This window comes from Salvelinus alpinus, chromosome 28 (assembly GCF_045679555.1).
Source record: "Salvelinus alpinus chromosome 28, SLU_Salpinus.1, whole genome shotgun sequence".
Lineage (NCBI taxonomy): Eukaryota > Metazoa > Chordata > Actinopteri > Salmoniformes > Salmonidae > Salvelinus > Salvelinus alpinus.
Genome location: NC_092113.1, coordinates 37,090,764 through 37,113,009, shown reverse-complemented (window position 1 = coordinate 37,113,009; position 22,246 = coordinate 37,090,764). Strand labels below are relative to the sequence as shown.

General features: G+C 39.7%; 1 protein-coding gene and 1 long non-coding RNA gene across 8 annotated transcripts; one reads left to right on the top strand and one right to left on the bottom strand.

Moving 5' to 3' along the window:
- Positions 1 to 1,747: 1,747 nt before the first annotated feature.
- LOC139557810 (tumor necrosis factor receptor superfamily member 14-like) lies at positions 1,748 to 11,371 on the bottom strand. Of its 2 annotated transcripts, XM_071373023.1 has the most exons (10): positions 11,139 to 11,370; positions 7,467 to 7,607; positions 6,911 to 7,041; positions 4,584 to 4,689; positions 4,210 to 4,491; positions 4,011 to 4,098; positions 3,692 to 3,882; positions 3,107 to 3,126; positions 2,914 to 2,956; positions 1,748 to 2,814 (listed from the first exon to the last, which is right to left on the bottom strand). In XM_071373023.1, the coding sequence occupies exons 3-10, from the start codon at positions 6,938 to 6,940 to the stop codon at positions 2,756 to 2,758; spliced, it is 819 nt and encodes a 272-aa protein (XP_071229124.1). In that variant the 5' UTR covers positions 6,941 to 7,041; positions 7,467 to 7,607; positions 11,139 to 11,370; the 3' UTR covers positions 1,748 to 2,755. The 2 variants fall into 2 exon arrangements, with proteins under 2 accessions (XP_071229124.1, XP_071229123.1); XM_071373022.1 differs by lacking the exon at positions 3,107 to 3,126 and having other exon boundaries at positions 11,139 to 11,371.
- Positions 11,372 to 11,383: 12 nt separating this feature from the next.
- LOC139557817 (uncharacterized) lies at positions 11,384 to 15,910 on the top strand. 6 transcript variants are annotated; one of them, XR_011671472.1, is made up of 5 exons: positions 11,384 to 11,913; positions 12,872 to 13,028; positions 13,519 to 13,614; positions 13,732 to 13,849; positions 14,047 to 15,910. It is a non-coding gene; the product is annotated as an uncharacterized lncRNA (long non-coding RNA). The 6 variants fall into 6 exon arrangements; XR_011671470.1 differs by having other exon boundaries at positions 13,516 to 13,614; XR_011671469.1 differs by having other exon boundaries at positions 13,469 to 13,614.
- The last annotated feature ends 6,336 nt before the right edge of the window (positions 15,911 to 22,246 follow it).

Below are 22,246 nucleotides of genomic sequence, written 5' to 3'. Positions count from 1 at the left end.
TTCCCTGTAAGTAAATGTTTTGCGCCTTATTTTCATTTTCACTTCTCACAAATGACAAAAAAAACAACTGAAGCAGATAGCAGAGGCATAATCACACTGGAAGAGCTGTGTTTGTGGCCATGTTCCAAAACACAGACAAGGCCACCATGCAAGATTAGATTCGTTTTAGGTCTTATACAAGAAGATAACATAATGTCAGGATCCCATTCAGGGCTGGCCTCTCTCAGCCTGTGGAGCTCCTCTTCTACCATGGCTATCTGCTGGCTCTTCTACTGCACCCCCTTAGATTCCTGACCCCCAGAAGAACTATCAACTCAGCCTTCAATACAAAGAAACACACAGAAAACTGAGATGACCAAGGTTACTTCAGCTCCTCATTTTTTTATTTATTTTTTTACAATTTTGGCTTTTCATTCTTTTTTTTCATTTCACAGGTTTTTATATGTAATTCTAGATCTCTGTTGGTTCTGGTATCAGTTTTAGTTTGAACAGTCTTGTAACCTAAAGTTAAGTTTTTACTTTCTTTTTTGTTTCTTGTCAAGTTTAGTTTTAGATTCAATTTTAGTCAACCAAGAGGGTTTTAAGGCAGAGGGATAGATGACACTGTTAAAGTTAGAGCACTGCTGGGTTAATCAGTATATGTCTGTATACCCATAAAACCTTATCAAATGAACAAAGGTCACAACTTGTTGTTCAGTACACGTATGAGTGCATAATTATTGTACACGCTCATAGCACTCAAATACTGTATACACTGAGTGTACAGAACAGCCTCAATTCTTCGGGGCATGGACTCTACAAGGTGTCGAAAGCGTTCCACAGGGTTGCTGGCCCATGTTGACTCCAATACTTCCCACAGTTGTGTCAAGTTGGCTGGTGGACCATTTTTGATATACAGGGAAACTATTGCGTAAATAACCCAGCAGCGTTGCAGTTCTTGACACAAAACGGTGCGCCTGACTATCATACCCCGTTCAGAGGCACCTAAACCTGGTCATTCGGTTGAAAAACGTTTCTTAAACAGCAGCTAACGGAACAAAACAGGGATAAATATTCTTGAATTTGTCCAATAGAAACTAATTTGCAGTTGTTTGGACTATTGATTACACCCTAGATCAGCTAGATAGATGCAAGGAAGAGTGTGCAAGGCCGCATTGAATGTGTCACTGTCTGTCACCTTGATTTCTCAACTTGTGCACCTACTTTGTAAACTTTTATTCGTAGGCTAGGTTGTAGCAATCTCATGATGGGTATAGGGAAAATGTGAGTATTATGTAGTAGCCTAAACCTAGCCTAGCCTGTTACATTGAGCTGGGTGAATGGAATATGAATGACAGTCATGAATATGCTGTAATATAAATAAGGCCATGCTCGTTAAAATAAATCGTCCTCCTAATCTTAAACGGCACTGACCGCCACTGCCTTCCATCCTTCCTTGAGGTATAAATGACAGGTGAAACCCATGTGGAGCCAATTCACCTGTCCAATCAGTCAGTCTTCAAGGAAGGATGCACTTTTTAAAGGAATGTCAACATAATCCTTCTCATTTGGAATCTCTGAAGAAATTAAGAATTGTTTTGGAATTTAGTCAATAATACGTCTGAAATATCAGGAGTTTCATTATACAGATGAACTAAACTGACCTACTCACATCCTTGCAGTTCACATTTTGCTTTATTCAATAGCATTTTTACAATTTAGCTAATGTCATTGGGACACTTGTACATAAAACACTAAGAAAGTTAGCTGGCCTAATTGTATTCATTTTATTGCAGATCCTCTACTTATTAATCCCAAGAGGGGACATTAGATTAGTCACCAGCAATACACTTACAGCAACAATAGGTTGAGCACTGATGGTGGTGAAACAATCACAACCCATGACTTACAGAAAATCAAAAGGAATCAATAGAATAGACTGTAAACCCATGTATTCAAAAACATCAATACATTATCAATGCAATGAATAATGTGCAACGTATAATACAATACCTACAACATACACATTAAACACAAAGGAACTGTACAATATAAATAACTATACAATCAAGGTGAAAAATCTGTCGATGTGTCCTTGAGCAAGGCAGTTAACCCTAATTTACTCCAGGGGCAGAGTACTCCTATGGCTGACCCTGTAAAACAACACATTTCACAGCACGTATCCCAGTGTGACAATAAAATATATATTTTAGGAGGATTGTAAGAATAGAACTGTTTACAGAACATTTGTCCCGTTGCTATGCATCAGGGCTCCCGAGTGGTGCAGCGATCTAAGGCACTGCATCTCAGTGCAAGAGGAGTCGCTACAGCCCCTGGTTCTAATCCAGGCTGTATCCCATCCGGCCATGATTGCGAGTCCCATAGGGCGGTGCACAATTGGCCCAGCATCGTCCGGGGTAGGCCGTCATTGTAAATAAGAATTTGTTCTTAACTGACTTGCCTAGTTAAATAAAAGTTTAACAAAATTTAAAAAATGGGTGACACTGGACATACACTGCACCATTGCATCTTGATGTTTCCTCTGTGGGATTATACAAATCCATGGTCACTCAACAAATGGAGCCCATTTTTTCCCCATACCAGTGTCCAGGAAATCTCATTCGTATGTCCTTTGCACTGTTTGTGTCAACAGAATCTACAGTACATCATCAACAGATGCATAAGGTCCATGGGGATGTTGTGGAATCATCTGTAGATTTCCTCAGTTCAAGGGCAATTGCTCAATGTATCTGGTACCAGTATCCAAAGACCAGGTTCAGTGTCTTACAAAATCTCCTTTGTGTTTGTTCTGATGTATGTCCTGGAGGCTTGAATCTGTATTATATTCATAAGAAGACACGTTTTAGTTCAAATCTGGCTGAAATTCATGAACTCAAGCATACTATACCATTCTGATGTTATCGGCTACCTTACCTGTTCCCACAAACAGCATTGATGTTCCCTCTGTGTCTGATACCTAGTAAAAGGAAACCTCAACTCAATAAAACATTAAAAAGTGCAACCCTTGTTGGAATATAAATTCATGTCAGCCATCTCCTTACCACAGTGAGTATGATAGAAAATACTGCTGTATAAAGTGGGTATTGGGGGTTATTCATTAACATACCTCTGTAGGGATTTGTGTCTCTGGAAAAGTACAAGAATCAACATTGAAACAAAAACTCATTTAGAACTTGATAACATACTGTTTGACAGGGGTGTTGTCATGATTTTCAGAACATTTGTGTATTTAGTTTTATTCATCTTGTGTGATCTTGTACTGGTACTTCCTGTATCCATTAGGTATCCATTATTGTATTTATTTAGCAGAGGCTCTTTTCCAGAGCTACTTACAGTAGTAAGTGCATACATTTTCCATACTGTTCCCCGTGGTAATTGAACCCACAGCCCTGGCATTGCAAGCGCCATGCTCTACCAACTGAGCCACACGGGAACTGTACTCTATGCCCTGTATATATAGCTGCATTCTTGTGTATTTTATTTGGATCCTCGTGTTACTATTTTGTATTTATTTGTTAACGGCATCATTTGGAAGGGCTTGTAAGCAACATTTCACGGTAAAGTCTACACCCGTTGTATTTGGTGCATGTGACAAATAAAATGTGATTTGATTCAGTGTTGGATGTTTCTCACTTGTTCATCTGGGCAATTAAAACAAATGAAACTGTACAATTCCCCCAAATAATCTCACCAGGTATAGGATCTTTTCTTTTTCTTCTTGTAGTAGTTACTATCACTACTGCTGCTATCACAGCTAGTACCACCACCCCCACCCCCACCACAGCATATATTATTGCTATGGGAGGGGAGGTCTGTGGTCCACATTCAGAGTCAGACCAATGAGTTCCAGGTTTAATTTGCTGAAGCTTCAAGGTATCACATCTATAATAAGAGAAATAGACCACTGATAATCAACAATTTAGTCATCCAACTTTCAGTTCTACATTATGAAAACTGTTCGCATATTGCAGTATTTGACGCAAATAACCATTTGCATGAGCCACACTTACTGTGTGTGTGGCTGGCAGGATGTAAATGATCCATCTGAATAGGTATCACCAGTACAGTCAGAACACACAGTATCTGTAGATGTTGTTCCTGGACCAACACAGGGTGAAACTCATTAAGGATCCTAACTTGAGATGTGCTTAACTCATGACTGCATAAATCATGTACTGATGTCAATGGAAGATTTGCATGAAGACATACCTGTGTGACTGATGTATTGGCCAGGTTTACAGCTGCTGTGTCTCTGGGCTGCTCTACAACCATCCTTAGTTGGGTCTAGACAGTAGAACCCCTCCAGTGTCCCACAGACCGTATCTGATGAAGGTCTACATGGCTGCTTTACCATCAAACCAAAGCCTGGGTCACAATTTGTACACAGTATGCATGCCGTAAGACCATTGGGTTCATCAAGGAAAGTGGAGTCGGTACAGGGGGCACAGGAAGTACTTGTAAATTCTGTACAGTGTTTATGTACCCGGTTTCCTGTGGGATAGAAGATCAGTGACATGGATTGATTGGTATTGAAATGTATTTTCTTCATAATAATCCATATAGTATACAGAGCTGGTCCTTACCTGGAGAACACATAGGACAGCATTCAACACCTGTTCTGTACTCTGCTCTACCACATGCACTAGAGCGCTCAATGGTTAGAAGTGTCAAAATGATAGCTAGGTTCATCTGTAAATACAGAAAATGAACACATTACCACAGTTGAAAAATAGGGGGGGTCACACATTGACGAAGCAGGGTTGAAGAGAGTTTGGGGTTAAGGTAGAGATGTGACAGGAGGAGAGTTCAGATTGAAAGTTCCAAATAGAGAGAAAGCATAGTTAAGATTTCCATGTTTTGATTAATAAATGTTAGTGAAATTTACTTACTCAGATTGATTTTTTTCAAAGAGGAAATATAATAATTTGCTTTTGCAAGGCCATGTCCCCTGCTGGAAGATTTGACAATGTTCAAAGACCAAACCATTTTCAAAACAAAAATGGAGTATAAAGCCAGGATGACTAAAAGGGCGCTGAATTGAGCACCATGCAGCCATTTTGGTAAAGATTTAGAAAGTTATAGAAATGCATGTATTAATGTCTACATTCGTTTTTGATAAGTAGCCTATATTCTATTAGACACAGTAATGCATACTTATTAATTATATGACGTGAATTAAACTTGACCTATTCGTTAGTTTTTTTGTAGTAATATTACTGTCCCCACTTCAACAAAGAAATAATAAAATACAAGTCATTTCACCATTGAAACATTTTATTGAATGTAAAAATCCATTCATTCCTATTGAGAACTGCTTCCAATATACAGTGCATTCAGAAAGTATTCAGACCCCTTGACTTTTTCCACATTTTGCTATGTTACAGCCTTATTCTAAAATGTATTAAATAGTTTTGTCCCTCAATCTACACACAATACTCCATAATGAGAAAGCAAAAACAGGTTTAGATTTTTTTGCAAATGTATAATTAATATTATATATAAATAAATCATTGAAATATCACATTCACATTCAGACCCATTACTCAGTACTTTGTTGAAGCACCTTTGGCAGTGATTACAGCCTTGAGTCTTCTTGGGTATGACGCTAAAAGCTTGGCATGCCTGTATTTGGAGAGATTCTCCCAGTCTTCTCTGCAGATCCTCTCAAGCTCTGTCAGGTTGAATGGGGAGCTTCGCTACACAGCTATTTTCAGGTCTCTCCAGAGATGTTCGATCAGGCTCTGGCTGGACCACATTCAGAGACTTGTCCTAAAGTCACTCCTGCATGGTCTTGGCAGTGAGCTTAGGGTCGTTGTCCTGTTGGAAAGTGAACCTTCGCCACAGTCTGAGTTCCTGAGCGCTCTGGAGCAGGTTTTCATCAAGGATCTCTCTGTACTTTGCTCCGTTCATCTTTGCCTCGATCCTGACTATTCTTCCAGACCCTGCCGCTGAATAACATCCCCACAGCATGATGCTGCCACCACCATGCTTCAGAGTTGGGATGGTGCCAGGTTTCCTCCAGAAGAGAAGCTTAGCATTCAGGCATTTGGCAAACTCCAAGCGGGCTGTCATTGCCTTTTACTGAGGAGTGGCTTCCGTCTGGCCACTCTACCATAAAGGCCTGATTGATGGAGTGCTGCACAGATGGTTGTCCTTCTGGAAGGTTCTCCCATCTCCACAGAGGAACTCTGGAGCTCTGTCAAAGTGACCATCGGATTCTTGGTCACCTCCCTGACCAAAGCCCTTCTCCCCCTGATTGCTCGGTTTGGCCGGGCTGCTAGCTCTAGGAAGAGTCTTGGTGGTTCCAAAATTCTTCCATTTAAGAATGATGGAGGCCACTGTGTTCTTGGGGACCTTCAATACTGCAGACATTTTTTGGTACCCTTCCCCAGATCTGTGCCTCGGCACAATCCTGTCTCTGTGCTCTACGGACAATTCCTTCGACCTCATGGCTTGGTTTTTGCTCTGACATGCACTGTCAACTGTGAGACCTTATATACATAGGTGTGTGCCTTTCCAAATCATGTCCAATCAATTTAATTTACCACTGGAGGACTCCAATCAAGTTGTAAAAACATTTCAAGGATGATCAATGGAAACAGGTTGCACCTGAGCTCAATTTCTAGTCTCATAGCAAAGGATCTGTATACTTATGTAAATAAGGTATCTTATTTCGCTTTGTCATTATGGGGTATTGTGTTTAGATTGATGGGGGAAAATATTGATTTAATTCATTTTAGAATAAGGCTGTAATGTAACAAAATGTGGAAAAGGTGAAGGGGTCTGAACTTTTCAAATGCACTGTACATCATTGGTGTACACTCTGAGCATACTGTCTGGTGCCATTTACTGCTGTAGCGTAAAATGATGCCAAGCTACTAAGCTTACAAAACCCAACCGTTTAACTTACTATCCATATCAAGCTTTGAAACTGAGCCATGGTTCTCCAATCCTCAACATCTCAGTGGAAGAAGGTCCACTACCCTGGAATCTTAGATTTGAACTAAGAACATCCCGGTTGTCGTCAATCCTCATGTAGACCTTGAGTCACACACAAATAAAATTGGAAAAGTTTAATATCATACAATATTTCAATATTTGCCGTACATTATTTAAAACTTTAAATTAGAACCGATTATTCTTGGTTCAATGGAATTCTATCGTATATGGCTATTACATTTTTCTGTGTTATGTGAACCAACATATTAAAACCTAAAAATGTTGTCTCCCATTGCCAGCAACCAAATGCCTTGTATCACACAGTGATTTGTAGTACAACGGTGGTGTCATGCTGTACCATAAATGTATGCCCCTCTGTTAAAAGGGTAGATTTTTTTACTCACCAATATTTTATTTAACCTTTATTTAACTAGGCAAGTCAGTTAAGAACAAATTCTTATTTTCAATGACGGCCTATGAACAGTGGGTTAACTGCCTTGTTCAGGGGCAGAACATCAGATTTTTACCTTGTCAGCTCGGCAATTCGATCTTGCAACCTTTCGGTTACTAGTCCAACGCTCGACCCACTAGGTTACTTGCCGCCCCACGGCGTCCAATATAAGGACACAGTGTGGTCAAAGACTTAGTTGTAGTCACGATCTGGTTACCTGTAAGTACAAACAGTTATATTTTGGGGTTATTACATACACTACATTGCCAAAAGTATGTGGACACCTGCCCGTTGAACATCTCATTCCAAAATCATGGGCATTAATATGGATACAATGAAATTCTAGACGATTCTGTGCTTCCAACTTCGTAGCAACAGTTTGGAGAAGGCCCTTTCCTGTTTCAGCATGACAATGCCCCTGTGGACAAAGCGAGGTCCGTACAGTTAATGTTTTGTTGAGTTCGGTGTGGAAGATCTTGACTGGCCTGCAGAGCACTGACCTCAACCCCATCAAACACCTTCGGGATGAATTGGAACACCGACTGCGAGCCAAGCCTAATCGCCCAGCCTCACTAATCCTCGTGGCTGAATAGAAGCAAGTCCCCACAGCAATGTTCCAACATCTAGTGGAAAGCCTTCCCAGAAGAGTGGAGGCTATTATAGCAGCAAAGGGGGGACCAACTCCATATTAATGCCCATGATTTTGGAATAAGTTGTTTGACGAGCAGGTGTCCACATACTTTTTCATGTAGAGTATTTCACAGTGGTTTAGATGGTACAATGACTCTCTACACCAGGGGTTCCCAAACGGTTTAACTCAGGCCCCCCTTCCAACATTGGGGAACATCTCGCTCCCACGTCTATTTCTATGGACACAAGCACTGTTCATGATAAAACTGTTCACACCCCTCTTGTTGGTGTAGAGAATTTAGCAGATTTAAAGCATATTTCCTGCAATTCTACACATTTTGTCACAGGGTGCAGAGAACATTTTGCTGTTTTAAAAGGTCATTTTCTTGCAATTCTATACATTTTGCCATGTCTAATGTGTATTCATGTCATCTTTGAGTGTCTCAAACATTACAACAAAATCTATGGGCTACAAAACCTAGCTAAAATGTTTGCTGACATGGCTAGTTGATCTGGACATTTCTGACAAATTACAAATTGTTATGCAATGCCTGACAAGGGAAACTGAAGACGCCCTACCCAATTTCGAAATAGCACCTTCTGAATTCTGATCGGATTTATGTAATAACTCAAACTGTAAAAGCGAGGTGTCACTTTGCTTTGGGAGATCTGATGTGTATACTAACGCAAAGCCATATGTTACATGTTGTTACGGTTATGCTACTTAATGTTACCCTTTAAACCTGTATGTAGCTAAAACAACGCTGACCAGTCTCTTGGTGTTTGACTTGTATTGTCTTGGCTGGACAGCGTCGTGTCCTTTAGGGCTAGCACTAACGTAAAATAACACTTTAGCTAACAGTTCATTTCGAATACGAAAATCATATTTCAAAATACGATATTATACATATTTAAATCAATATTGAATATACTTTTCCTACACATGTAACAGAGCAGTCTTACCTGTTTGATTAAGTCGGACTAGTTCACACTTTCGTATTTGAACGAGATACTTTCCAGAGTTAGTGCTATCAGGGATCATTGGGACATCCCTAACCCTTAAAGCTGCAGTATGTAGCTTTTGGGAGACCATCCAAATGTGCATATAAATTAGAGTTATAGATCTGTCATTCTCATTTAAAGCAAGTCTAAGAAGCGGTAGATCTGTTATACAGAGTATGTTCACTGTTTATATGCTTCCCATGTTTAAGTAAATGTTTTGCGTCTTATTTTAATTTTGGAAATACAATATTATTGGTTATGGAAAATATATTTCACAGCGGTTTAGATGGTACAATGCACTTAAGAACGTTAATCGTCCTATACAATTAACAGAGCAGTCTTTTACCTGTTGAACTCAGACTTTCTGTTCTTGAAATTGGCGAATGCAAACAACTGACAGGTGCATAACACCAGCACCGACTGTGTGAGGCCAGTCACGACCTATCTATACCGCTATTTGTCTTGGCTACACAAACAACTGGACAGTGTATGCACTAAAGGAAGCAAAGCAATCTGGCCATGTACTATCTCCACCCGGCACAGCCAGAAGAGGACTGGCCACCCCTCAGAGCCTGGTTCCTCTCTAGGTTTCTTCCTAGGTTCCTGCCTTTCTAGGGATTTTTTTCCAGAGCCACCGCTCTTCTACATCTGTATTGCTTGCTGTTTGGGGTTTTAGGCGGGGTCTCTGTATAGCACTTTGTGACATCAGCTGATGTAAAAAGGGCTTTATAAATACATTTGATTGATTACGTTTGATTGAAAATATTCTCTTAAGTTACCCAGAATTTTAAATAAAATAATTCTCTACAAACCTCACTACTCCCATCACCCCACCCAAAATACCACCCACTCCCCATTCCTGTCCAACTCCTCCGACCCTGTCACACAACCTCTCCCTTTCTACATCATACATCTCACAAAATAATAATACGTGTTCAACCGTTTCCTAAACCGTACAGCCATTACACATTCCAGTACCATGTTTCCCTATCAATTTAAAAGATGTATCCAATCCTGTATGCTCAAATCTCATTTTACACAACATAATTCCCCCCCTACTATTCCCATTACATGACACTATTTCTCGTATAGATTTCCTTGTACAATAAAAATGTCTTCCCTTACTACGTTCATCCTATTGTCTCTGCCAAAAATCGAACCCGTTTTTCCAGAATTCATTTTTTAATTTTCCCCTCTACCCAACTGCACCTGTATATCTAATTTCAATACCATTTCTTTGTAAACCCAACAACAGTGTCATTGCTTCTAACCATAAATCCTCACTTTCTGACCGTCCATCTTAAACTACACAAAACTGTTGTAGAGTTCCAACAATATTACTACTCTTCTTGGTCGCACCACTATCCATTTAAAACCAAAAATCAACGCAAACATTTCTGTTGAATATACAGATAAATGATTCGTTAGTCTCTTGCATAGATTAGTCCTTCCTTTTTTGAATCCACTCTGGTATGGACTTAAGGTTTCACAAAAGGCAACACCACAGCACATTTCCCTCCTGATCCTGACTTCCCTACCCTCAACTCCAAAGCTTTCATTTTTGTTTTTGAGGGACTTTCCATGGTTAGTACCAGAGGTGGGACAAGTCATTGCTTTATAAGTCACAAGTAAGTCACAAGTCTTGGCACTCAAATCAAGACCGACAAATCTAAATTCCTAAACTTTGAGTTTTGAATCCTAAACAAGTCATAATGTGCTCTTCACCAAATGTAATACCATTTCATATTTTTAACAAGAGTAATAGTTAGAATATTACACAAATCATGAATGGTTTTAAAAATATATTTTTTACTTTCCAAATAAACTTTATATTTCCATGGAAATAGTCGCTATGGGGCACAATCTATCGACCAACTCTCTCTCTCGTTACAGTAGGCTAACATATGTCAATTGTTTTAGGAACAGCAGTAACATCCGGCAGGATTTAGGCTACCAACTGCCTAGCCAGTTGTAGCTCAATCTTGGGTGCAATGATCACGTACCCGCACTGGCTGACTGTGTGGAGGCTCGTTGATTTAACGTTACGTTAGCCTACATGCTATACTAGCAAAGATATTAAATGATATAGCTGTTGGCTATATTAGCCACGACTTACCGTTCTTTGTGCAACTTCAAATGTCGAACAAAGTTGGAAGTTGTTGCGCCTCCGTCTAATTTTCTTCCCGCATGTTTTGCAAGTTGAAATCCGTTTTTTGTTGATACAGTGTAGTCTTTATATCCGACTTTTTTCTTTCTTAACACTTTTTTAATAGCGTCATTTTTAGTATCTGGGCTTGGGGACGGTATCAAGTCAGGTCGAGTCAAAAGGCTAAAATCCAAGTTAAGTGACGAGTCATTGGTGTTAAAGTTTGCACTTTTGACCCCACAGCTTGTGGGCGGGCTTTAGTGGGAGGTGTGGAGGATGCTTCTCCGTTGGTCAGTCATTTTTTGAGTGTCAGTTTGGCTACAACCAATAGTGTTCAGCCTTTCTTTCCGACACAAAGGAAGTCATAGACACTTAAAGTACAGAGAAGGACTGTTTGATGATGGCGTCTCAGGTAACCAGCACTGGGCGTTCTTCCGTCCAACTTCTACATAGGTAGTAGTTCAGTGATGGGGGGGTTGGATCACTACTGGCTGTAGGCGAACAAGTGATGCTTGTTTGGAGCAATACTAGCTGCTGTATCCAAGGGTCAGACAGTCGTTCACATGACAACAGAAGAGAACCAATTTACTAGTTACAGCAGCGCGTCCCCTGAACTATAACGAAGAGGAAACGTTAGGAGAGAAGCCTGACACCGGAGACACCGGAGACACGGACAGTTTAAAGTTGGATATTAATAAGTGTCATTATCTGTCTTTACCTTGGTCACGGAGAGGGGGGTGAGAAGGTGATGAAGCGTACTTCATGAGCTGTAACCGAAAAACTACTGGCATTTGGAAAGTTTGAGTTGATGGAGAAAGTGTGGTGGAACAAGTGTTAGCATTGTTAAGTATCTTGCTAGTTAGGTCGAGTTCTCCGTTAGCTAGCCAGAGAAATGTTGAGCAATGGGGGAATATATATATTTTTTACTCAGTAAATGTTGTTTTTGCACACATGTAGCCTTGTGCACTTGATCGATGTCGATAGTTGCCACTATAATAGAGCAAAAATAGAATGCCTGTTTGTTTCATTATATTTCTACTTTAAAATGTTTTTTTTCCCCAAGTGCGATATTAGTATATTGTTTTTTTCTCACGACTTGAGTGTCATTTGCAGTAAAGTCTAGGCAACAAATAACATTGGATTGCTTTCTTTAAATTTTTTAACTGTGAGTTAGATTCACATTAACCACTTTTTATTTTACACACACTGATCATATAGATCATATTCTTTGTTGTTTAATTAGTTTAAACCTGCATTTCCCCCTGCATGTTTCAGTGCAACAAAAAAAAGTGTTCACATTTTGGTCCCTCGGCAGTTTGCAACCCTGGTAGTTAGCTCCTACGATTCAGTGTCGGTTCATAACATTATACTATATTACATACATACCTGTATTACATACATACCATAGAATGATAAATCATGCAATTTTTATTCTCAAGCTAAAAAAAAGCATTTAGCTACGAACGCCTGTTCTCGCAATTTTCAGTTGAATTAATCTAACTTTCTTTCATGGCAACTCATAAGCAGGCCATGTCCTATTTGTTTCATAGTTGATATACAGTCACCTGTATGTACATACATACAGTACTGTACAAAAGTGTTAGGCACATGTACAATTCTGTAAAACACATATGTTTCTAAATGTAAAAAAAAAAAAATACTATGAAGGAACATTTTCTTATTTCACCTTCTCTTATATCCAGAGTGGCAGGTGAAATATTTGCAGTGAGCCTTGCACGAGGTGGACTGTTTCCACGATTTATGCAGGGGTGGTGTTACCACTATCTGTTGACCGGGACCCTGAAGGACCTAACAAAGGGTAGTGTACATGACACAGAGGTGTCCCCATTCATCGAAACGGTGTGTTGATGAAATTGAAAGCATTTTCTTCTCATTACTCTTTTAGCAATTAGTTGTGTTTGAAAAATAAAATGTGCTTTCAGATCAAAGATGCCTTTGACCTGTCACCCTACACTGAATTCCATTATTCTTTTACATTGCAACAACCCACAATTTGTGTCAACTGATTTAATTTAATATTTTTCAAACAAATTGGTTTTTAGAGTACATTATCATGACCATTCATACAAGAGCACCAAGGTTTCTGCAGTAAGATATGCAAATCTCAATGAATGTCGATGTCTCTATCCGTTTCATTTTTTAATTTTCTAAAGAGTTAGATGCACTATTGTAAAGTGGTTGTTCCACTGGATATCATAAGGTGAATGCACCAATTTGTAAGTCACTCTGGATAAGAGCGTCTGCTAAATGACTTAAATGTAAATGTACATTTTTTAAAGAGACATTTTGCTGCATTTAACCACAAAACGTACATACAATGCTTCAGCAGCTGCATGAAGGCCTTGAAGTCTACATCTTAATTGAGGTCATGCAGAAGAAACCGAAGGAATGTCTCAATCTCTTTGTGATTGGCGATGATGACATGGTAATTAACAAACTGTGCTTTTTAATATTCTGATTGTTATTTATAGGGTTTTGGTCAGGTGACCTGTGTATCTGAAATATAGTGAAAGTAATGTATGTCTTGGAATTCATTGTCTAGGTTGATGCACACTACATAATCTCAAACCTGGCCCCAGAGATGAGTGAATGTGGTTCTCCAAAACAAAAGGAGACAGAAATCTTGGATTTCTTTCAAGATTTCCTCCAAGAACTTGATGGTATGTATTGTTTGCACTTGTGCTTACTCCCTGATGTTGTTACTGTAGTATCTAATGTTTTTCTCTTTAAACTCAAATGAGCTGCTCCATAGTAATGATGTCAATGTAACACTTCAAACTGTTATTTTATTTTCAGTTTATATTGCACTGACCGCTTATACATTTGTCCCCCCCCACATATTAATATGCTAAACCAGATGGAAAAGTGAGCCTCTCTGTGGCTGAAGACAATGGAGAGAAAGAAGACAGTGGAGAGAAAGAAGACAATGGAGAACCACTTTCTGTTCCCAGTGTAATGCAGTGGCTGACAGGGCAGCCACACACACCTGCTTGTCTCAGAGAGAGAAAAGTTCAAGATAGTGGTCATTTTTGACTACTCATGTCTACAACGCATGCCTAACCACACTTTGTTACCCTGTTGTTAGTACATACACCAAAACGATAACATTTCCCACAGCCCTCAGAGATTACGATGCATTTAAATCAAACACTGAAACAACAATCAAATATGTTGCAAGGTTTGATAGAGTGTAGCTGAAAGACTACTCAATTTAACTGACTGATAATCCACATGCAGTACATTATGTTCCTGTGTAAAGAAGTCAAATCTTTCTTGCTTCATTTTGGGGTTAATGCTTAAATGTACACCCTTGACAACTGCAATTTAGAAAATGCTTTTTATTAACTTCTTACTACTCAGAGCATTCATAGGATGGTAGACTGCAGCAATAGCTCAGAGGTCTAAACACTGGATGGATGAATGAATGGACTATTGGAAATAGTCAGAGGGACTGATATAGTATTTGGGCTTTTGTAAAGGTTTTGCATTATGTTTTATACACTGGTCTTAGGCTATACCTTCGAACACCAAAACCTTAGGTGGCTCCATTGCTAGTAAAGAGTGTTACAATGTATCAACAAAATGTGTTTTTTGTATCATCCTAGTCCATGGGAATTATGTAAATGAAATGACATACAATTCACTCATTTTCTGGTCCTTGCCAACATAGTGTTCCAGATGTACTGCAACTACTTTATTATATCATCGGTTCTCTCCCCTTTAATATGTGATTCTTTCTGTTTTTAGTCTTTATTTTGTTTAACAAGTGCTTGAAGTTGTTCTATATACAGTATGGGGGCCAAGACTCCATTTTAGTATAGTGTACACCAAGTGGTATAGAATACAAGTATATAAACTTTATCCAAATGCAGGGTAATAGACCAATTTATCTCCGGGCTTGACGTCTATCTCATTGAGAGATTCTTAAAGCTAGCATTATACACAAGTAAAGGTGCTAGGTCTGTCTTTATGTTATTCATTTTTGGTACTGTATCCTGTAACCACCAGAGTCACTGCTTATTCAGTGGTCTCCAACTAAACCTCTGGAGCTCAGAAATGATGAAGATAACACTGAGACAGTGCCACTCTGTTAGACAGGAATTTGGTGCTTTTGATTACCCAAGGTTCATTTGTATGCAGCAAGGGATGGAAGGTTTTATTAAAATGTACATTTAAGGGATTTTTCAGCTGCTCATTTTTATATTTTGACATGACAAAGTTGTGTATTTGTGGATCTACTGTATTGGTGTTTACATAATTGTACTAAGCACCATTCACTGAGCTCTGTGTCACTAGCATTGTTATGTCATTGCCTGCTTTTGATTTTCATGTTAAGACACTGGATGTCATGTATAACTGTAAAGGTGACAGCTCGATAAATTATATGGGGAGAGAAAGTCACCTCAGGAGCCTTTATGACACTTATGGATTCTTGCACTCTTCTGTAACTGGATAGTGTTTTATTGATCACTGCATTATTAGAACGTACTATAGATTCACCTCTGAACTTGGAACCCGTTTGCTGTATGTCCAATGGTAGTGCCGTGAACATGTTACAATTATTCACGTGATTATTTTGACACTGTTATACTACTACATAATGTTGATTGTTACATGGTATTTATCAGTTTTATATGTTAAAATGTTGGGTTTGTTTTTAGAGAGAAGTGTCAATTAACAAAGATGCTTTGTGGAAAATAAATACCATTGGTTTACAATAAGTTTAATTACATTTCATAAAAGCTCTTTTCAATGAATGAAACAAGTTTGTTTACATCATACCAATTAAGCGGTGCCGTTTTCTTTTCCAGCAAAAGATATACACATTTTTGCCATTGTCAAGAGGGGCACTGGGGCTAAAACAATATCCTCCATAGTGTGGAAGGACTGCACCTAAAAAGGCTGGAGACTTATAACTAATTGAAGAGCATGCATGTATATGTCCTGACCAAAAGATGAGGAGTCAGTGGTAGGGGTCACTTGACGTTGCAGCACAGCATTCTCAGTAGACAGGGGGCCATGGGATGTCTGGAACAATGACCCCATTATCAGTGTTTCCAGATTATCCTCCTGATAAAGCAGGTCCTCCACCTGCTGAATCTTGAATGCTCAAAATAAACAAATAGTGACGATAAATTTATACGAAGATCTGTCAAGCCATTCACATCACAAACACATACCTCTGCATAGTCTGGCTCAGACACAGGTGTTTGGAGCATTCCAATATGCCACAGCTGATGAGGTGTCAGGTTCACCTCTGTGCTTAAAGGGTGATTATTCCAAATCTCTGAAATGCTGCAGATCTGCCCGCAGACGAGGTAGGAACACATGTCCCACACAAGAGGCAGATAGAATTCTACAGGTCAAGGATGCCTTCTTCCTCCAAACTATGCAGCAAGTTGTAGTACTGACATGTCACAGCACTCCAAATATCTCTCCATAAGCGTTCCACTCATCAACCCGAGAACACCTTCCCCACAATAAAGCATGGTGGTAGCAGCATCATGCTGTGGGGATGTTTTTCATCGGCAGGGACTAGGAAACTGGTCAGAATTGAAGGAATAATGGATGGCACTAAATACAGGGAAATTCTTGAGGGAAACCTGTTTCAGTCTTCCAGAGATTTGAGACTGGGATGGAGGTTCACCTTCCAGCAGGACAATGACCCTAAGCACACCGCTAAAGCAACACTCGAGTGGTTTAAGGGGAAACATTTAAATGTCTTGGAATGGGGGAGTCAAAGCCCAGACCTCAATCCAATTGAGAATATGTGGTATGACTTAAAGATTGCTGTACACCAGTGGAACCCATCCAACTTGTAGGAGCTGGAGCAGTTTTGCCTTGAAGAATGGTCAAAAATCCCAGTGGCTAGATGTGCCAAGCTTATAGAGACATACCCCAAGAGACTTGCAGCTGTAATTGCTGCAAAATAGGCGGCTCTACAAAGTATTGACTTTGGGGGGTGAATAGTTATGCACACTCAAGTTCTGTTTTTTGTCTTATTTCTTGTTTTCTTCACAAGAAAAAATATTTTGCATCTTCAAAGTGGTAGGCATGTTGCGTAAATCAGATGTTACAAACCCCCCAAAAATCTATTTTAATTCCAGGTTGTAAGGCAACAAAATACGAAAAATACAAAGGGATTGAATACTTTGCAAGCCACTGTATTCTTATTCATCCCTTTACATTTGTGTTTATAAGGCAGTCGTTGTGGATTTGCTAGATTACTTATTAGATATTACTGCACTGTCGGAACTAGAAGCACAAGCATTTCGCTACACTTGCATTAACATATGTATGTGACCAATAACATTTTATTTGATCATGTACTGAACAGCAAGTTGTGATCATTGTCCATTTGATAAGGTTTAATGGGTATACAGCCACATACTGATTACCACAGCAGTGCTATAACTTTAATAGTGTCATCTATCCTTCTATATCTTACCCTAACTACAGTATAAAAGTACTATAACTATAACAGTGTCATCTATCCCTCTATACCTGACCCTAACTACAGTATAAAAGTGCTATAACTTTAATAGTGTCATCTATCCCTCTATAGCTGACCATAACTACAGTATAAAAGTACTGTAACTATAACAGTGTCATCTATCCCTCTATCCCCAACACTAACTACAGTATAAAAGTGATCTAACTATAATAGTGTCATCTATCCCACTGCCTTTGAACCATAAAGGTGGACTAACATTTAAACTAAAACAAATTTAAAAAGAAACAAAAATGAAAGTAAAAACTTGAAGCTTCAGGTTACAAGACTCTGCAAACTAAAACAGATACCAGATCAAACAGAGCACAACACACATCTATCATTAAATATAAAACCTGTCAAACTAAAAGAAAACCAATGAAAAGCCACATTGGTATAGAAATCAAATAGTTAAATTGAGGAGCTGAAGTAACCTTGGTCACCTCACATACTTTTCTGTGTTTTACTTTGTATTGAAGGTGGAGTTGATAGTGTGTCTGTAAGAGGTCAGGAATCAGAGGGAGGTGGAGAAGGAGGTGCAGGAGAAGAGCCAGCAGATAGACCGGATAGAAGTGGAGCTCCACAGGCTTAGAGATGCCAGCCCTGGGTGGGGTCCTGAACATGGAGGGTTCCCAGCCCTGTTGGACAGAGAAGCAACTCAATCTGAGACAGACTGATAATTGAATTTATATGTTTAAATTAATGATTAGATTATTCCACCCTGAAAACATATAATATCTGTACAATATGTCTTTATTGTATCTTAAACACAGAATGTCTGAGCAAAATTCGGTGCCGACCTGACTAGAGATTTGGGAGAGGACAGGGAGTTCTGCTCAAGGTCCCCCTAATCTTTGACGGCTGGGTAGTGATACAGTATGTGCGTAGGATACCTACTGTTTGTGTGTGGAAGTATGTGCGCAGCTATAAAATGGATGTTTTTGTATTCTTGATTTAGAATGTTCTCTGAATAAACTATACTAGCCTATTGACTAATTATTATTATACTACCCATGGTCTTACAAACCTCGGGGATTAGTCAAAGCTATTGATTGTTAGTAATTAGTAATTATCATTGGGATTGACAATTCTCTTGACACAGACACCAAGCCATACAGAATGAGGTTAACCCTTAGTAAACTCGTCAGAGATAGGAATTCATTATTTGTTAACATTTGAATTATATAGGCTGCATGTAATGTTATCGTTTGGTATAAGACCTAAAACGGATCTAATCTTGCATGGGGGCCTTGTCTGAGTCTTAGAACATGGCCACAAACACAGCTCTTCAGATATATAGAGAATGCTGTGAACAGTGAGGAGGACGACAACAGAGTATCACTTACTGAACAGATGAGAGAAGTGGAGAGAACCAACCAACCACTGATGAGGGAGTTAGAGGAGGCCAGGAAGAATCATGTGATCTCTTCTGGTGTGTTCACATGGAGATACAGTATCAAACACAGCTTTAGAGCCTAAACTGGGGGAGGATGAGCCCCCAATCCTCAATCAACCCTTAGTTCTCAACCTCTGAGATCTGAAAGGTTTGGATAGGTGTGAACAATCCTGTCAATTAAAGGTGAAACTTGTGTTGTATGTTATCCAAATTAATACTGTACTCTGCAGGTACAGTGAGTTCCTTGTGTAGAACTCTGTCCATAAAGGAAGGAGAGCTGATCACTGCTAAAGGCCAGCAGGATGAGTTGAGACAACAGCTGAAGAACCAGTTTGACCAGCTACAGGTCATGTCCAGGAAGGTAGTGAAGGACAGGTTAGTCCAGCTATAGACCATATCCAGGAAGGTACAGTATGAACAGTAGGATCATGCATTGAGCGGGTAGATTTGTAGATGAGGCTGTATGTGTGAATCAGACCTGGGTCATATATCTTTAAATACTACAGCTGCTCATGATTTAGCTTAACTGGCAGGTAGAGTTTGCACTTTTGGGACTATTCAGTTGTTTCCATTGTGTCTAAATATAGCACACACACGTTATATTCAGTTCACCTGTTTACATGACGGTATGAGGAACTAACTCATGGTAATGCCGGAGGAGAATGACACCCTGATGCAGGTTGCGACACACCTTTCCTGTTACTTCATCAGATAAATGTGTTTATACGCTACACTTCCTCTTAAAGAGACAAAGTTAGAAAGCCTGGCTCACGGTTAGGAAGCCTAAATACTTGTATGTCTGTGCAATGTACACTAGAATAGAATACAGCATATCTACCATGTGTGCTGTTGGAAACTTGCTGTGTTTGTGACTGTACAATTAGAGCAAAGTGAAAGTGAAAGTTAAGTCAAACTTGAAAAACATCCTCTTTTTAACCACAGAACAGAAGTGTTCCAACCCCTGCCTCTCCAGTCTGAAACATGGTTACACCTCTTTCTGATTGAGTCAGGTTTTTTGTGGTTCTAAGAGAGAAGCTATGCAAAGATCTTAATGACACCAAAATACATTATAGTGTGATTGTTACGTTCCCCAGTTTCTGTGTTGTAGTTTGTGTATTTGAGTATGTGTGTTTCAGGAGATGGCTTCCTGAATTCTCCCCAAGCAGCTGATTGGTCAGCCCCATTGATGATTGGAGCTGACCCCGCCCCCTCGTCAAGTTACAGCTGTATCCGATTAGACTCCTTCTAGAGCTATATAAACGCCAGTGTTCTGTTCAGGAGAAAAAGAATACAGAGAGAGGGAGATCATAACTGAGAGATTGATTGTGATAGAGGGGGTTGCGTGTAATATCCTGAGATCATTGCTGAGAGAGGGATCATTGCAGAGGGTTATATCATATGCTGGTTGTGTTCTCAGAGAGATCATTGCTGAGCGAGAAGGCTGATGGCTGTGGGTTATTTACTGTGTTAGTTGTTGCTGGGAGCAGCTTTGGTATGTTCTGTGTTAGTTTGTTGCTCAGTCAGAGCTTATTTGATGTCCTGTGTTTCTCAGTTCGTTTGTGTAATTGTTTAATATTCTATTTCATTTGTTCTCAGGGGGGAAGGGGAAGGCACCTAGGGAGTGCTTAGGCAAGAGGCCCGCGGGCATACATATACCTATAGTATATTCACTGTCTAGGCACACTAGGTAAGACCTGGGCGGACCACCCCCTATATTTCGGTTAGCGCTCCAGGTGGTGCTAAATTAGGTAAGTAGTGGGTAGGCATGTAAGGTAGGAGGGGCTTTGGATATTTACGTTCTTTGCTTTGGTTCCGTCCAGCCCCTTTTCCCCATATTACCTTGTGAAGGAATACATTCCTAGTAAACGGTCAATTCTCTGCCTTTTGTCATCCTTACTCGCACCTACAGTCCATACCTCTTTCACTTCACGGAGAGTTGAGTTGTAACAGGGTGTTGCGTTCCCTCTTCATAGAAGCGTGCTTAACAGTGATGTAACTTTTGCTCATGGGTGTCTAAGAAAATAGACTAGTGCATTGATGAAGCATTCCTTGACATAAATGAGAAACTTCAAAGATTGGCAGGTAATGTTAATGAAAGGGTTTAGATAATGTATCTCCAACAACACAGGGCTTACATCTGGTCACTGGATAGGTTGTACTGCCCTCTAGTGTCAGTAGTATTAACAGACATGAACTAAGTCTAATGTCAAGCCAATATCAATACAAGGTATTTCTCATTGATCCATTGATTCTGCGATCCTCCAAACGTATTGTCTTTGTGAGAAGTCTTGCACAGAAAGGGTGTAGATCACAGGAGGTTGGTGGAACCTTAATTGGGGAGGATGGGCTCATGGTAAGGCCTGGAGCTGAATGAGTGGAATGGTATCAAATACAACAAACACGTGGTTCCCCTGTGTTTGATGCCATTCCATTTGCTCCGTTCCAGACATTATTATGAGCCGTCCTCCCCTCAGCAGCCTCCACTGGTGTAGATAATGTATCTCCAGCAACACAGGTCTGTCTTTAACTCTGAATTGTGAAGGGAATCATTCAGTGATCATCAAATGTGATCATTATCAAATATGATTTGATATTTGGAGGCTCAGAATCTCTGCTTCCCCAGGAACAGTAGCTACTGGGGATCATAATAAACGTGTCTTCAATGAGAGATCCTGAAAGTGGTTGAGTCAACTGAAGAGTCATAACAATCTTCCAACTGATCCTTTATTCTGACTGATGCCACAGAATGCTTGCTACAGCTCCAATCATGTTATTTTCCAGAACCACAAGAGGATTGTCATAAATATCATCATATAATCAGTTGACTCTGTCCATGTCCATATCACCATGTGCTGGAATATAATTTATCTGTTTTGGATAGTCTGCACACTAGTGAGTCCGTTGTAACAAAATAAGTTTATTATTTAGAAAGAGCATACATCCAGTTACTGGCTAGGTGGCAGTTGCATGTAGCAGTGGCATTAACAGATATTAACTAAGACTAAACAGGAAGCAGCTGAGTTCAACGTAAAAGAAAGGGTTTAGATAATGTATCTCCAGCAACACAGGGCTTACATCCATTCATGGGATAGGTTGTACCGCCCTCTACTGTCAGTAGCATTAACAGATATGATCTAAGTCTAATGTCAATCCAATATCAATTCAAATAAA

Excerpts from the sequence above, each read along its gene's own strand:
- LOC139557810 (XM_071373022.1), bottom strand. The coding sequence starts at position 6,940 with ATGGCTCAGTTTCAAAGCTTGATATGGATA. Across the intron at positions 4,690-6,910 it reads TTCAAAGCTTGATATGGATA|ATGAACCTAGCTATCATTTT; the intron begins GTAAGTTAAACG and ends CTGTATTTACAG. Across the intron at positions 4,099-4,209 it reads CCAATACATCAGTCACACAG|GAACAACATCTACAGATACT; the intron begins GTATGTCTTCAT and ends GTGTTGGTCCAG.